Raw genomic sequence first — 16,835 nt, 5'->3', positions numbered from 1 at the left:
ACAGTCTATGACAACTACAACTTCTGAAGGAACAGTGGTACAAGTTTAGGTTAGTGGTACAAGGTTAGTTTTTTTTTTTTTTTTTTTTTTTTTTTAATAAGGAAAGAGAGAGAACAAAGTTAGATCAAGAAGGGCCCAGATGGAGCCTCAGGCTAAGATTTTGGCTCCAGTCTACCTCTGTGCTTCCTGATGTGATGCTGCCTAAACCGGAAGACGAGTGCAACAAATAGCAAGTATGGCGCTGCCCTATGGCAAGGTGCGGAAACTTGTCTATAGGCCACAGGGTTGGGATCGATTTACTGTCAATTCACTCAATCCAGAATAAAAATTAAAACTGCAGTGCACTTCTAGTGTTGTCCAGTAGAGTCCTCATCCTCTGTTACATTTACAGATTGTAGACAATAACCATATCACAAAAGAAATTCAGCTTTTCAAATGTGAAGGAAAATGCATTAAATTTACATGTTTGATATAATTAAAGTTAATTGAGCTCAGACCTGCTCCAGACATTATAATAATATGAATGTCTCCAGGAGAAATTAACACTTTTCATTCTTAGTCTTGTGGATGATACTGATGTGATGCTATCTGGAACCAAGGCAAGGCTCTCTATGTGTCTCTCTCACATACACACGTTCTCTCTGTGTGTCTCACATCATAGGCTACACACTTTTGTTTATTTTCATTGAAAAGTTTAACTTAACTTAACTTAAATTAACTTAACTTTTATATTTTATATAAACACTCTCACTACATGGAGAAGTTTGTTGTCTGCAACACGCTAACTTACTGTTACAGGAAGGCACCCCGGTCTATTTTTAACAGTTCGTGTCTCTGATCGTAATCAGATTATAGCAGTGCTACATAGCAGGTTCCTCTGCAAAACCACATCCTTAATACGAGTGCAGAGTGGGCAGAACATTCTCAGATGGATATCAGTGGAGGTATGTTTGTCATGTGACTGATAGACTTATCATGTTATGTACATTAGATCTCTGCTGATGTGTTTGAGCGTCTCTGCAGTCTGGACAGAGAGAGGAGAGGACCAGCGATGAGCTCATCAGTGACCAGTGGATTTCTTCTCTTCCTTCTGTCTGTCTCAGGTATTGTATAATGAGTGGAACAGTTGAATAAGCTTCAATGTAGTCGTGTCGGATGTTGTTGTTTTTCTGTCTTGTCTCATGTGGTTATTTATAGATTTTATTTCTGCTTTGGAAATTGCCTGCCGTTCATCAATATCAGTCAAATATATGAGATTTTGTCAAACAAGGTCTGAGGTTATTACAAGAAATATGCTGATTATTTTTTGCTGTCAATCACTTTGTGAGAGTAGGTGTCTTTTTTTCAAATAGTGGCTTTCTCATGTTATCTTTATGGTATTTCTGCTTTACTGGAAGTGAGACATAGCAAAGAGTTGACATGTGACAGACTTTAACTCTGCTTTCTCATAGCAACATGATTATGTTATTGTGTATCCATACTAAACTCTACCAGTTGACTTGATGATGTTCACACATCAGTGTGTCATCTCCATATATGGTTTATGCTAATGAGCCTTAACGTTTTCTGGGTGTGGACAGTTTGGTTTCACACTTCCTCTGCAGCAACATGTGAACAACGCCTTTGGCTCTTAATGTAGATTTTGAGTTTTTTATAGATTTATTTATTTTTATTTTTTATTTAATGGCCAATGGAACATTGATAAAAGAGGAAAACAAAGACATAAAACATGGATGTAAAAGTATATTTGGGACAACAATAAAAACATGTCTTGACAGTGTACATGGGACAACAATAAAAACATGTCACGACAGTTTACATGGGACAACAAAGGCCAACATACAATCTAGATAATCCAATAGCATAATGAAACAAGAAGCAGGGGGAGGAGCTTACACAGTGTACTGCAGGCAAGGCTGTGAATAAGACAGTGTCATAACAAAGGGAGGAGTCATAGTTTGGGGACGGTAGAAGAGGAGGAATCAGCTGTTCACTGTAGAAACTGAAGCCATCCAATAATCTGTTCCAGCTTTTTCAAAATCACACTGATTGGTCCATGGGAAGTCCTACAGCATCTGTTTACTTGTTACTGCAGTGGTTCCCAACCTTAGGGTTGTGACCGTAAGTGGGGTCGCCTGGCATAAAAATAAAAATAAACTCACACAATGTAATACTACCGAAGATGATTAGGGTCAGTTGCGTTTTTTTTTTTTTTTTTTTCTGAGGTTGAAGTGATAATCTCCAAGATTTCAGCTTTATTCCCTTGGGTGACACCTATGGCGATGAGTGGTCTTGCAGGCGACATCCAGTGTTGCATTATGTGACATTAATAATCTCACATAATGTCACTATATACTGCAAAGGCTTATAAACATTGTGAGTGACTCTTATTTTTATTTTTAAATTGTTTTTGATGAAAATGTTTGAGATCAGGATTCTGAGGATAAAGTCAGAATTCTGAGATTAAAGTCAGAATTCCGAGTTACTGTCAGAATTTTGAGAAAAAAGTTAGAGTTTTGAGATTAAAGTCAGAATTCTCAGATTAATGTCAGACGATGTCACTGATGACATTATCGATGGTGTACCGGAATTTGAATGTCTCGGGTCCCTAGATTTTTGTGACGTCAAAGTGGGGTCACGAGCGGACAAGAGGCAGGGGAGATAGCATAAAACGCGTTAAGTGGGGCGCAAGCAGAAAAAGGGGATAGCGCTTGTACGACGATAGGGCCCGAAGTGTCTTGCTCAAGGGGACAGTGACAGCATGTTGAGGGACAGGACAGCGTCACTTACTCACTGTTAATCCATGTCCTCCAGATGGTCCCAGGAACATCTCGGTGTTGGTGAGTCCCTCTGGTGAAATAGTGGAGGGACGTTCAGTGACTCTGAGCTGCAGCAGTGATGCCAACTCAGCAGCTACTTACACCTGGTACAAGGAGAACCGAACACTGCATCAAGGACCAGAAGGAAATTACAGTTTCAGCTCCATCAGCTCTGAGGACAGCGGGATGTATCACTGTCAATCTGAGAATCAACACGGACAGCTCAACTCCTCCTCTCTGTTCATAGATGTCCAATGTAAGTGTCTTTCTTTGATGACATCTGTTTTCATCTTAGGTTTCTACACTTGTTTTGTTTCTCACCATGGTTTTGATTCATGTCTGCCATTTGTATTGTTTAACCTCTTCCACTCCACCCCTCCTACACCAGAGACACATTTTGTCTTTCTTAGAGGGACAGGTGATCTTGAGATAGCAGGTCAACAGTATGCATAGAAGTGGTCCACATCATCTGAAAGCTGAGAACATGAAGCTTAGTTTGAGATGCAGCTCAGCACGGTGTCTAGTTTATCTAGTCATAAACATAACATAAACATTGTCTTTAGTTTGATATGCAGCTCAGCACTGTGTCTAGTTTATCTAGTCATAAACATAACATAAACATTGTCTTTAGTTTGAGATGCAGCTCAGCACTGTGTCTAGTTTATCTAGTCATAAACATAACATAAACATTGTCTTTAGTTTGAGATGCAGCTCAGCACTGTGTAGTTTCTCTAGTCATAAATATGTAATAAACATTGTCTTTTGATTAGGCATCTATTCAAATGTTGAATGTTTAGAGTGTATAAGAGCTCCCCCCCTTATAGATCACGTCAAAAACCAGCCATCCCCATGCCCAATTATGTCTCATAACTTCTTGCAGCAATCTTTTGGTTGATAGAATTTGTGACACAGATTTGGTGCAAAATTTTACCATGTTTGACCACTTGAGAATTGATTAAAAAAGTTAAAAATCCCTCCAAAATAACACATTAAGACACCAAACCCTCGAAAAACATGTTAGAAAAGTTAAGGCTGTGACACAGTAACAATAACTTTTGGAGGGGGGAAAAAAGAAGAAGCGTGCGTGGGGCTGTGACATGCTATATGAGAATCTGGCTGGCTGCAAGATAGCAGGGAAAATGACGTATGGAGTTTCATTGATTTGGGCTTTCTCTCAATGAGCAAGCAGAATGGATTACAGCCTGAGCACCGACTGACCGACCAACCGACAGACCTACCGACAGACCTACCGACAGACCTACCGACTGACCTACTGACAGACCTACCGACAGACTTTGCCATTTGTTTGCTGGCCGTCCTGTCCAGCAAAAAATACTAATGAATTGTGTCTTTATTTTGTCCTCCAGATGGTCCCAAGAACACTTCAGTGTTGGTGAATTCCTCTGGTGAAATGGTGAATTCCTCTGGTGAGATAGTGGAGGGCAGTTCAGTGACTCTGAGCTGCAGCAGTGATGCCAACCCAGCAGCTAATTACACCTGGTACAAGAAGAATGACACCTCTCCAAAAGCATCAGGACAGACCTTCACCATCACTGACATCACATCTGAACACAGTGGAGGATATTACTGTGAGGCCCAAAACAGCAGAGGGCGCCATAACTCCACCTTGCAGCTGACTGTTGTGGCAGGTAAGGTTATCCATTCACCCACCCACAGCCTAAAGCTTGTGGCATACTCTTCGCGCCCAGCCAAGCGCATAGGGCGCACGGCGATTATGACGTCATCGCACGGGGCGTGTCGGGGGGCGAGGCCTGAGCGCAGCGCGGCGCGTCCATCGAGATTTTTCTATCAGCGCGTCGGGTTTTGCTGCCTGTGCCTGTGAGATCTCCGTGGTAGGCTATCAGTGGATATCTGCTGTGATTGAGTCCTCACCGTGGTAAAGTTGCCTTTGAAGCATGGCGTTCGATTATAACGAACTAGTTGTGTGGCTTAGCCTTCCCAAATGTTGCGGGTCGTTTTTTATAATTTAATACATAGAATTGGGAACGTTACATTCAATTTCATTCAGACTGCCTGGAGCCTGGAGCTGCGCACTGAGTATGTTCTGTTTTGGCCCGCGCAGAGTGCGTGCACCCTCCTCGGAGCCCCGCCTCCAGCGCGTGCGCGAAGAGTATGCCAGAAGCTTAACCCTAACCCTTTTCCTTTTAAGGTTACCTCCCGCATGGACTGTCACACGGCAACTGTCACTCGGGCAGTAAAACTAAATCTGCAGTTGAGCAAATTGTGCGCCGCGCATGCCGGCAGAAGAGGAGTGCATATGCGAACGCGCAAAGGAGGCGAGGCCGGGCGGCGGGCGATGTATGTGCGAGCCCGACAAGCGGGCGATTTGATGGAAATCCATGGTGCATCATCTCCGGAGTCGGGGTCATCCCTATGTTCCCCGGGTCCTATGTTCCCCGGGTCCTATGTTCCCCGCTTTTCCCAAATGGTGTCCACCCGCTATGCCGACCACCCGCAATGCCGAGCTTAGGTTTAGGCGTGGGGGTGGGAGAGGTTAGGTTTTGGGTTAGGGTCTGGGGGAGGTTAGGTTTAGGCATGGGGGGAGGTTAGGTTTGGCGTGGGGGCTGGGAGAGGTTAGTGAAAAACGGGGAATATAGAACCCGGGGAACATAGAACCCGGGGAACATAGACATGATCCCCCGGAGTCTCCACCCTAGGATTTCTAGTTGAAATAATTATGTTTTGTTTTATTGGAATATGTTACACTAGGAATGCAGGGTTTGACTGTTATGAGTTTTAAGAAGCTGATAAATACTGTGAAGTAGTCGTGCATCCAAAAACCTTCAAGGCAGCTGCTGGACCGGACCAATAGAAAATTGCATAAAAGAAACAGAAAAAGGTCCACACATTTGATCCTGATGACATCACAATTGCTTGTGTGACATCACTCGGAAGGCTGGTTGATGGAAATTGATGGTGATGTCATTAGTAACACACATGCTGCCTGGCATTGAATTTGCTCTTGTTTCAAGCTAGAAAATCAAAAAATATTCAGGATTATAATTTATATCACATCACAAAATTAGAATTGAAGTATAATAATATGATTGAGAGCTTTTATTTAAGGGATCTCGCACACAGCTAATTTCCAATTGATTTTCAGCAGAAAAAAGTGGAAAAAGTGTTGAATCTCTCTTTGTAGTATTTAGTAGTTTAGGTTTAGGTTTAGTTTTAGAGTACGTCAGATAGACTCAGGGCCGCTGGAAGTCATTTTAAGCAGGGGGTGCTGGGAGGAAGGGACTCTCGGTGAAAAAATTTGGGCGTTTTTTTTTTTTTTTTTTTGCCATATTTAGAGGAATATCTCATTTTAAATTAACATTAGGATACTGTTGTGATGTAATTATTCAGTATTTTCTCCTTTTCTCACTCATTCAGAGCAAAGAGGGAGATATATAGCATGATGATAATGCTCTATATCTCCCTATTTGCTCTGAATACACCAGTTAACATGACACAGACTTAACATGATAGAAATATTATCAGCAAACTTAATGACTAGACTAATTATTCTGATCTGAATGGCATATATCAATAAATATTGACTCCTCTCTTTGCTGTATAGTGGGAGGTGCATTTTTGAGTAGGCTATTAAAATAGCATGTCAAGTTCACATTTCTTTATTGCCAGATTAAACAATTCGTATTGGTTGTTGGTTGGTTCAACACAACATGTGCGTGCATGCGCGCTTCTTCTTCTTTTCTAGCCTACAAGCATGTAACTTCCTTGATTGTTATTGTTGATAATTCTATTTAAATAGGCTACATTTTCATTTCCCGAAACATTCTTAAACAAGAAAGGAACATAGTGCACTCCAAAATATTTTTAATTACATTTGTTAAAAAAAAAAAAAAAAAAAAAAAAAATGGAAAAATGGAAAAAATCTAGGGGGTGCTGCAGCACCTGCAGCACCCCTACTTCCCGCGGCGCTGGATAGACTAGGTTGTGTTTGTTTGTAAAAATAAAAATAAATGTTCGTCTGTTTGTTTGTTGAGTTTAGTTTAGTGTCCAGGGACAGGTTAGGGATAGTCATGGGTCGAAAGTGTTGTGTTCCCGTGTGCAAAAGCTACACCGGTGTTCAGTGCATCAACTGGGCCTATCAGCTCCGCTGCCTCAAGAGGGTGTTTGGCTGCAATCCTGCATTCCCCCCCCGGCCCGGATACTTTCTCTATTCCACTGCTCCAGTAGGGCAGTGCCATTGTCACGGCCACCACCAGCAATACGCTGGGTTGTTTTACGTGAATATTTCGGCTGGTTAGAATGCATTTCAAGAAACTCTGCTCTAGCTTTCATTGCAAAACTTCGGCCAATGCTAATTAGCCGACTCCTGTCTGCCTGCATCACGCTAGCATGTTAGCCATTCTAATATGCTTGAGGCTAATTTAGCCTCGAGCTACACTGAATAACACAGACCCCGGCAGCTTTGACTGGTGTTGGCTCGCTCCTCCAGTGGTCCCGATGCATCCATATACTTCTACTACCTTCAGATAAAGGTTGTAAGCTCAGGCGCGCGGAAAGCTATCTCCCACAAGGCGGGGCTGACGCATATACCCGGACTTGCGCGCCACGCCGCGCCGAGCACTTTGCGCGTGCACGTGCAAGGTGCGTGCACGCGCAAAGTGCGCTGCGCGGCCTTGTGCGAGCATGCTGCGTGAAGTTGGCACTTGTATTGCACATTGTCTTAAAACTTGAATGGAATCAGGGGCGCCGATTTATGTCTGATTACCCCAGGCTGAACCAGGTGAGGGAAAGAGAATTTCCATGTTCGTCCTTTGGCGTGATGATGTTATTGACGTATAATATCCCCATCAACTCAACAGTGTAGTCTCATTTAGCCGTTTGCTAGCTAGCCGCCCTTTTAACGGCACGTAAAAACTTCAAAACTCATAAAAGTGGTCCTCATGTGTGAAGATTATCCTGCTGAACACTGGTTCGCGTTTGAATAAGCTTGCGTTAACCACAGACCTTATTTGAAGCCTTGCACGCCAAAAACCCATTCAAAAATCCCATAGGCAGAAACAGTGAAGAAGAAGTGTTAGCATCTATGTTTTCCGGACTCATTCCTGCGGCTCTCTATTCACAGCGCTAGCTGGCTTTAACTGAAACTACACATGCACGAGCAGGAAATGCACAGAGCTCTGCCATTGGTTCTGAAATGTGCCCGCCCCACAAAAGCTCATCCTATCCAAATGTGGAGTGGGTGGATTTGAAAGGCTGAAAACTCCCCGCCCTTTTTTTAAAAACTGACATGATGAACGTCTGAGCGAACGCTCTGATTTCTTGGGGTTGCATATCTCTTTAACTGTTTCAACTTGTGTAAAATCCTTATCACAAGAAATATGCCCCTTTTCTTTTGAAACACACAAATGGATTTTTATTTTCTGTAGCCAAATCTGTAATACCATGGCACATAATGGGTGATTCCCCAGCCCTGCTTGTGTGACACATTTCCCTTTGTTGTTCTTGTGTTTAGTATGTCTAGTTAATGTTCAGTTCCTGGACAGGCGTGTGGGGGAGTCCGTGGTCCTTCCCTGTGTGTCTGAGGAGACCGGCCCTGCACCCCTCGCCGTCTACCTGAATCGCTCTTGGCTGCGTCCCGGCAATGTGCTGTTCATGCTCACCAACACCACCTTCCAGGCGCACGATAGTGACAACGACAAGCGCATCACTGTCGACGGAGACCCCAGCAGCCGCCGGCTGAACGTGACCATCTCCCAGCTGAGCGTCAGCGACACAGACCGTTACTACTGTGAGTTTGTGCTGGAAGGCTCTCCTCCTGTGGACAGAAGAATACCTGGCAAGACTGAGTTCTTCCTGCACGTCACTGCTGGTGAGTTTGTGGGAGACAAACTGCATATTATTTCTCACCCAGAGGGGAGTGAAGCATCATGTGGTGCTGTCTCCTCCGCACTAATACACATATTCAGCATTCATTCAGCATCCCGCCAATAAACAAAGGCTGAAAGGATTCGTCAGACATCACTCAACAGCAGTGTTGGGAAAGTTACTGAAAATTGGTAATTAGTTACAGTTACTAGTTACTTCTCTTAAAATGTAATTTAATTACTTTAAAGTTACAAGTAACTTCAAAGTAATTAGTTACTAGGGAAAGTAACTTTTGCGTTACTTTTAAAAGTCCGCTTCGATTGTTATTAATGCACACATTATGTTAGTGTTGCTGTGCCACAGTGTGGCATTGAACCTTCGCTTATTGGGGAGGCTTATAGTGTATAACAAGGTCATTAGCCTCTGGGGCTCTGGCTGCAGCTCTCTTCCCGGACTAGGTCTGAGGATCAGAAACTGGGTAATCCTCTGAAGTTGTCCGTTATTTTCATGTCCTAAAGTAACTAGTAACTAGCCCAGTTACTATTTTAGTAACTGTAACTGAGTTACTGAATTTGAAAAAGTAATTAGTTAGATTACTAGTTACTGAAAAAAGTGGTTAAGTTACAGTAACTAGTTACTTAGTAACTAGTTACTCCCAACACTGCTCAACAGGAGTGGAACCTAAATTGGTGACCAGATCGGCATCATGTAAATCGGGGTGGGCATAGCCAGATGTTTGGCACATGCTGTTCAGCACCCTGCCAAAAATATTCCGTTTTCTCCAGAATCTCACTCTTGTGGAAAACCCTCTAAAACATTGAGTCTAAACTCCACTGAAACCTAAACAAAACTCTGTCGTGTAGTCGTAGAGTTACACATACATGGCCTTTAAATGAAGAATTAACATGACAATGAGTTTATAATTAAATGAGTATCCTACATAAAATGTGCAAAGAAAATACAGCCATGTCAGATTTTCCAGCCAGTTTTTCCGTAGCTGTGGTCAGGAGGAACCTCCATCATATTTAGAGGTGGACGACTGACTGACTCGTATGTATCAGATATTTCAATATCATCCATCAAACTGATATAACTATTGTAACAGACTGTTTTACTTTGTTTCGAACTCAAGCTCTAGTGCCATCTTCGCTGCGCACGCAGCCACTGGAAGAATATTATTTTTTCTCCCAAAAGTATCTTTATATAAAACCAAACCACCTACCGACAGGTGGCGTGGTAACCCCGGAACTGAGGCGGCCACCCACATTCCTTTCCCCGTGACGACGTCACGTCCGCCCAGATTCCAGGGGGCCACTCCTTCTTCCAGCCCGCCTGCGCAACGACGCATCGACGCAGCAAGGCTGGGTAGTGAGAGCTCTCGTTCTCACTCGTAAAACCTGGGTTGTAGCACAACCAAGTACAACAACATAGTTAGTTTACAACAACGTAGTTGTACGGTTGGGAGAAAAAGCAGTGCCGAATGAAACTGCTGTTTTGCGGAAAAGTAAAGCGCTGAAAATTGTCAAAATAGAGCGTGCATGTACACAGATATCGATTTGTTTAGGTGGGCGTTGTTTTAGGTCGCTAAATTACGTTTTAGTTGTTGACCCCCCGTACTTACAGAGAAAAGGCTGGTTTGGCTGCTGCTCTGAGTGCGCGGTCTCGTTCCACAATGCGCCCAGCCTCCTGAACACTGTACCTAATTAAGTTAGTGTATCAAACTAGCTGATAGGACCCCACTTCAAACAAACCGAACTATCCCTTTAAAGATATTTGATGAAAGTGTGGGATGTTTGTAAATGTTAAAGAAGGCATCAAAACATTCACACTAGGGTTTGTCTCTGTTGTGTTCCCATGGGGGGCATTGTGTGTCAAGTATGTGGAATGGTTCACACACACATTAATAATAATTATTATTATTATTATTATCGCGATGCGATTAAGGGCCGACCATAACGCGTTTTTTTTATCGCATTAATCGCATGCCGCTATTTTGTCCATTCGTCGCACCCATACTTGTAGTCAAGCCAGTCGCAGCTGTTTCCTGTCTCCTGCCTGTGCAGGCATGGAAGAGAAAGACAACAATACGCTTCTAAATGGCTCGTTTTACTTTAAAAAACTCCCAAATGACACAGTGGACAAGCCAACAGTAGTTTGCAGCTTGTGTAAAACGGAATTAAAATATCACCGAAGTACATCGAGTTTGAGCTATCACCTAAAAGCTAAGCATACCAGAGCAGCTAGCGTTAGAGTTGCCGTAGCCTCAACGCAAGGACTCATTCTTCCTTCAGAGTCTCGGATGCGCGGGTCCTCTAGCCACTGGGAGGTCGGCTCCAATGGCTTCACGCGATATACACGTTATCAATATACACAGTTTCCAATACCGAGCTATTATTCACATGGAAGTGCCAAAGTTTTTAGCTCAGACACAGCCTTCTTCGGCTGTGTCATTTTGGGTTTCAACTGCTCCACAGCGCCGCCGCCGGAAGCATCGGTTCTGGAGCGTGTACTGCACTGTTTACAATTGTGCATTTATTTTCTGTTCAAGATATATTTTGTAGACAGACATTGTTACCTCCTGTCTACATTGCACTTCTATTGAATTGAAAATACATCTAAAATTCAAGATCACAAAGTACATTTATTTGCATTAATTTGATTCCCAATCACGACACACTGGTAAGAATGATTAATATCGAATTAAAAATGCTTTGAAATGCAAAATAATGGCATTTTAAACATCCGATACAAAGATGCGATTAATCGCGATTAACTATATTAATCGCGATTAAGAAAATTAATTGTTTGACAGCCCTAATAATAATACATATTATTTATGTGTCTATATATATTGGGAATGTACTGTATGTAAGATAGTACATTGTCAGTGTATATATAAATAACCCCAGTTATTTGGCTTCCAAGTTGAATATATGAGGGATAAGTGGTGCCATTGGGCATGTCCCCGATGGTTCATAATAGCATTCATGTATATTATGTATACTATGCTGGTTGAAGGAAGCAGAAGAGGGCAAAGCCTGTAGGCATTAGTATCTAATGACATTGCAGAGTAGGGAGATCATTCCCTGTGTCTCTGGCAGAGTGAGGCCTACTTAGAAAGAATACACTTCCTCCCCATCTCTCATCAACGTAGGCTGCAAGTTGACAGGTGGGATAAGGATGCCTAGAGAGCGGGGTCATAAAGCCAATGTAAGGCTTAATATTGCTTGGGGTTGGACCGTGCATGGCCAGCCAGGACCCGGCTCCTGCATGAATTTAACCTGCCAATTGGAGTGAGGGAGTATAGGGCTTTAGCATTCCTCATTAACATTCTGCCACTTTCATTGGGCGACCTCAGCAGGCAGCCAAAAGAGAAGTGTGTCGGAATGACCAAGTGGAGGCGCAGTCTCATCATCCCATTCCTGGGCTAACTCGCTAAGCGGACTCTTAAATGAGTGTTGCTCTTGTAATGGCCTCCGTGTAGGGGAGGCATTGGGGAAGAGAAAAGACAGGGCGCCTCAGTGCTGACACACACCACTACAGATGCGATGCGTCTCAGCGCCATCGTGCATCCGGCCTTCCACCGGATTTGCCTTAGACACACGCCACTGAAGTGTGCGATGTGTTCAGAGTCTGGCGTACTTGCAGCTACGAGCTTGCATGTGGACAGCCGGTGCATAGAGGGAAATAAGGAAGAATGTGTGTGTGCAGGCAGAGCAGAGTAGAGGAGGAGCAGGAGGACTGTGCCCCTGCCTCTTCTGAATATGCGCTCAGTGCTCCATGCCATTGAGGTTGTAATCAGTGCATGTGAGAATTGTTGCTGGACCTAATATAGAGAGCGTGTCTTGACCAGCTACTGTATTGTAGTTCCACTGGACACGTGCCCGCAGGGCAACGGACTCAGTCCATTACAGACCGAGCTGCCTTGGGAAACCATTCTCCAAGGCAGGGCTCTCTCATTGGTTTGTGGAGACAATCCATACATACGGGGATGTCAGAATGGGAACTTCCTTAATTCTTCATTGGTGTTCATTGGTGGCCAGGGTGACCTGGAGAGGGTGCCTCCGCCCCTTGGGGGCAGATGGGTTCCACAGCTGCACATTGTGCCCCTGGCTCTTATGACCATGTGCTCACTGCTCAGTACTCCATGCCTCGGCAGAGGAGGACTGTTGGTACGTATTGCCTGTGCTCCACCCTAACGTCGGGTCCAGGGGCCACACCGTTTGGTTATTGAGCTGCGCCCTTTCACCCTCCCCAGGATGGTGAGGCAGCGCTGTGTGGGTCGTGGTGCCTGTCAGAGCCCTGACAGTGCTCCATTGGACATATGCCCGCAGGGCAACAGACTCCCTCCATTGGTTACAGACCAAGTTGTCTTGAGCAACCCGTCACCAAGACTGGGCTCTCTCATACAATCCAACAAGCTCATGGGGTCGAGCATGACTTTTTCACTGACTCAAGAGACAAAGGGGGAAAAAAGGGGAAGACAAGCCGCCCTCAGGCTTTGCTTGTCCCAGTTTAATTTGGCGGATGGTGCCTCTGCCTCTTGGGGTCGATGGAATCCACAGCACACTGGTGCCCACGTTTTTTGGAGGCACGCTCAGGGTGGCATTGCCTCCCAAGCTTGGATTTGCCCGCAGAGGGATCTGCAGGTATATGGGCTGCGCTAGCTCTTGGTGGGACCAATGCCATTGTATCAACAAGGCACCCTTCTGTGCATAGGACTGTTGCCGCTTACTGCTGGGTGATGCTGGGGTGGTGCTGTGCCCGTGCCCTGCATTGCACCTTAAGGCCTGAGTCCTGTGTCAGTCAGTCTATCGAGCTGCAGCCTTTCACCCTTCTCAAAGTTTCCTTAGTGATGAATTACTAAGTCACTAATGACTCTGGGGTCATGACTCTTACGAGAACATACTAGGCTCCCGAGGGACGTCTTCTGTGAAGCAAGCCTTGTTACCTGGCTCTCCACCCAATTACACACGACTTTAGCATTGGCGAGGTCCGCTAAGCCCTGGTGGCACCTTGTGCCTGGGCTAGGGGTGTGTGCATATGGAATATTTTGTCATTGTTTGTGCACAGAGGTAGCTCTGGTGGTGGTGCGTCTCATTTGAGCGCAATGGCCACTTCAGGCTCCCGGAGGAGCAGATATGTCTGCATGGTTTCCTCATGGAGTGTCTTAGGGTGTATTCACACCTATCTCGTTTGGAGCAGTTTTCCGAAACAGAGAGCGGTTTCCCCCTTGGTGCGGTTCGTTTGGGGGAGTGTGAACACAGCAATCGCACTCGGATGCGGGACAAAACAAGCGGACCGAGCTCGCCAAGAAAGGGTGGTCTCGGTCCGCTTCCAAATGAACTCTGGTGCGGTTCGTTTGTGGTGAGAACGTGACCCGACCTCGATCCGACACAAAGCAGGAAACAGTGCGCATTTTTGGATAAAACAGCTGCCGTAGTCAGCTGCGCTGTGCGTAATGGCCTGAAGAACGAGCATTTATATCGTTTAAAAACAACATCTTCATTCTTCAGATCCTGTTTTGGCGACTTGTGAAACTAGCGTTTGCTTGGATAAACTTTGGGGGATTTTTGCATCATCACATAAGCAGTTTGAGCTCGATCATCTTACCTCTGGTCTCCATTAAATAACAAGTTGTGGTAATCAGAGCTAGCCTTCTTTGTGATAAGATTGTCTGGTTCAATCAGACAATCAGACTGATTGCATGTCTTCCTCGAAATGTCCGTAGGCTATTATTAAATTATTTATTAATATTTTATTCCTGACAGGACAGGTGTTCATATGCGCAATCCTCTGAAGTCTCCGTGATAGTAATGTTGCGAGGGTCTTTGATCTTCTATCTCCAAATTCCCGATAGATAGCCTAAATAAATAAATAAATAAATAACCTTCTCCCTCTCTCTCTCCCGATCCCTCCCTCTTTCTTTCTCTCTCTCTCCTCGCACGGCGCACGCCTGACGTAGCCTACAATGTAGGTCTAACAAAACGCATTATTATTATCATATAAAATCTCTGGGAATTATGTTTTCCATCCCGGGACTCGGGAGGCTATTAGCCTACCAGAGTGTCTCCTGGCCAATCCAGGAGGCTTGGCAATACTATTTGGACCGTTTGATTTGTGGCTGTGTGAACACAAACGAACCAAGGCACAAATGCAACAATTGTATCAATTAAGCCCCTGAATCGGAACAAAGCAAACGACCCAGAGGTGTGAATACACCCTTACAGAGGAATCTCATCATGAATGGAATTCATAAGGGAGAGAAGTCGACTGATAGGAAACGGATGGTTACGATGTAACCCAGGTTTCCTGAGGGAGACTTCTCTCCCTGCAAGAAGCTGCTCCGAAACAGGCTTCCAATCAGATTAAGCAAGGGCGCCCCACCTGAGAGTAGATTATATAGCCGAGTCCGGCCAATCAGCGTGCAGGCGCAATTGCAACCAGGTGGTGCTAGTTAGTGTCTTAAAGAGTAATCCACGACAGCTGCGCTGGATCAGATAATCTCATCATGAATGGAATTCATGAGGAAGATAAGTCTCCCTCAGGAAACCTGGGTTACATCGTAACCATCCATTCTGGATACTATTGATCTAGCCCTCAGTAATAGACTTCTCATATCTGTCTCCAAATCAAGACAAAGGAACAACTACCGGTCTAAATGCAGCTAAGCTGACTCTCATCATCATCTTCCTGATTCTGATAGCTGTGTATCTCCTCTACCTGTGGATCAGGTAAGAGAGTCAAAGTCACTGTGTTTCTGCTCTACCTGTGGATCAGGTAAGAGAGTCAAAGTCACTGTGTTTCTCCTCTACCTGTGGATCAGGTAAGATAGTCAACGTCACTGTGTTTCTCCTCTACCTGTGCATCAGGTAAGAGAGTCAAAGTCACTGCTCTTTTCATTTGATACTTTATGATTCAGTTTGAATGGATGGAGGTTTGTTTAATCATGTATTGGTCGACTGATACATTCCAGGAAGAAGAAAACTCAGAACTACACCACTGGACCGAGTGACGCAGTACAACTACAGACTGTACAGGTGAGAGAGAGAGAGAGAGACAGGGAGAAGAAGAAGAGAGAGAGATTTGGAAGTTTCAATTAGAATCTGGTTAAATGATTCAGTTCCATTAGGAAGCCAATTAACATCCAGACAGTGTGTTCCCCTTCACACTGACAACAACCATCATTGGCTGGGTTTCCCAAAAGCTTCTTAGCGCTAAGAAGCTAATTTAACCCTTCTTAAGGCCCCCTTAAGAAGCAAACGCGTTTCCCAATTGCTTCTTTACGAAGGCATGCGTTTCCCAAAAGCTTCTTAGCGCTAAGAAGCTTCTTTGACCCTTCTTAAGGCTCCCGTAAGAAGCCAACGAAGCCAACGCGTTTCCCGATTGCTTCTTTATAGCCTAAAATTATCTTCCGTTAAGAAGGCTGCGTTTCCCAAAAGCTTCTTAGCGCTAAGATGATCTTTCGTTAAGAAGGTTTTGTAAGAAGGGTCTGGGGCATTCTTAACACCTTAATGACGAAACACTGGCAGATCCAGCCGCATCAGGCAAAAGGAGATACTTGTGTCCACTGTTCCTCTTGTGTTTTTCCCTTTTTCCTTTCTTTCATGCACCCTTTAGTGTTTAAAATTGGGGAACACTTGAAAATCTCCCCTGTATGTATGGTTACTTGTGTTTTAAATGTTTTACTGTAGGCTATATTCCTCTAATCAGAATGGATTCCTTTTATAATAAGAATCTTGTGGATTTATATAGCACCTTTCACAGAACCCAAGGTCCCTTAAATTCTGTAGTGTTTCTCGCAATTTTGTTGTATGCTGTGTATATAAAGCAATTTGAACTGTAGTCCATGTCTGAAATAAATAATGTTTAATAGAAGAAGTTCTTGTTTAACATGACCACGATTAGGTTATTCTACAACAGTGTTTCTCAACCACTGGGTCACACTGGTGGGCTCAGAGTGCCATCAAGTGGGCCGCAGAGGACCTCTCACATCGAGATGGTGGACAGCTCCAGTTAAGATGCTTCTTAAGAGCCCTTTTTTTTCCCTCTCTCTCTTCTGTTAAGAAGGCGTTTGGGAAACACTTCTTTGGAGCCTTCTTAACTCCTTAAGAAGCTTCTTAACGCCTTAAGAAGCTATTTAACTCTTAAGAAGCTTCTTTGTTGGGAAAC

General features: G+C 44.2%; 1 protein-coding gene across 1 annotated transcript; it reads left to right on the top strand.

Annotated features, from left to right (window-relative positions):
* Positions 1–1,038: 1,038 nt before the first annotated feature.
* LOC310775878 (B-cell receptor CD22-like) lies at positions 1,039–15,539 on the top strand (the record flags this gene model as incomplete). The annotated part of the gene is made up of 6 exons (XM_083636004.1): positions 1,039–1,103; positions 2,815–3,075; positions 4,187–4,468; positions 8,311–8,667; positions 15,301–15,397; positions 15,536–15,539. The coding sequence occupies exons 1-6, from the start codon at positions 1,052–1,054 to the stop codon at positions 15,537–15,539; spliced, it is 1,053 nt and encodes a 350-aa protein (XP_083492130.1). The 5' UTR covers positions 1,039–1,051.
* Positions 15,540–16,835: the final 1,296 nt, after the last annotated feature.

The sequence above is a fragment of the Poromitra crassiceps genome, assembly GCF_964638095.1.
Source record: "Poromitra crassiceps genome assembly, chromosome: 4".
NCBI lineage: Eukaryota > Metazoa > Chordata > Actinopteri > Beryciformes > Melamphaidae > Poromitra > Poromitra crassiceps.
This window is presented reverse-complemented; position numbering and strand designations above follow the sequence as displayed.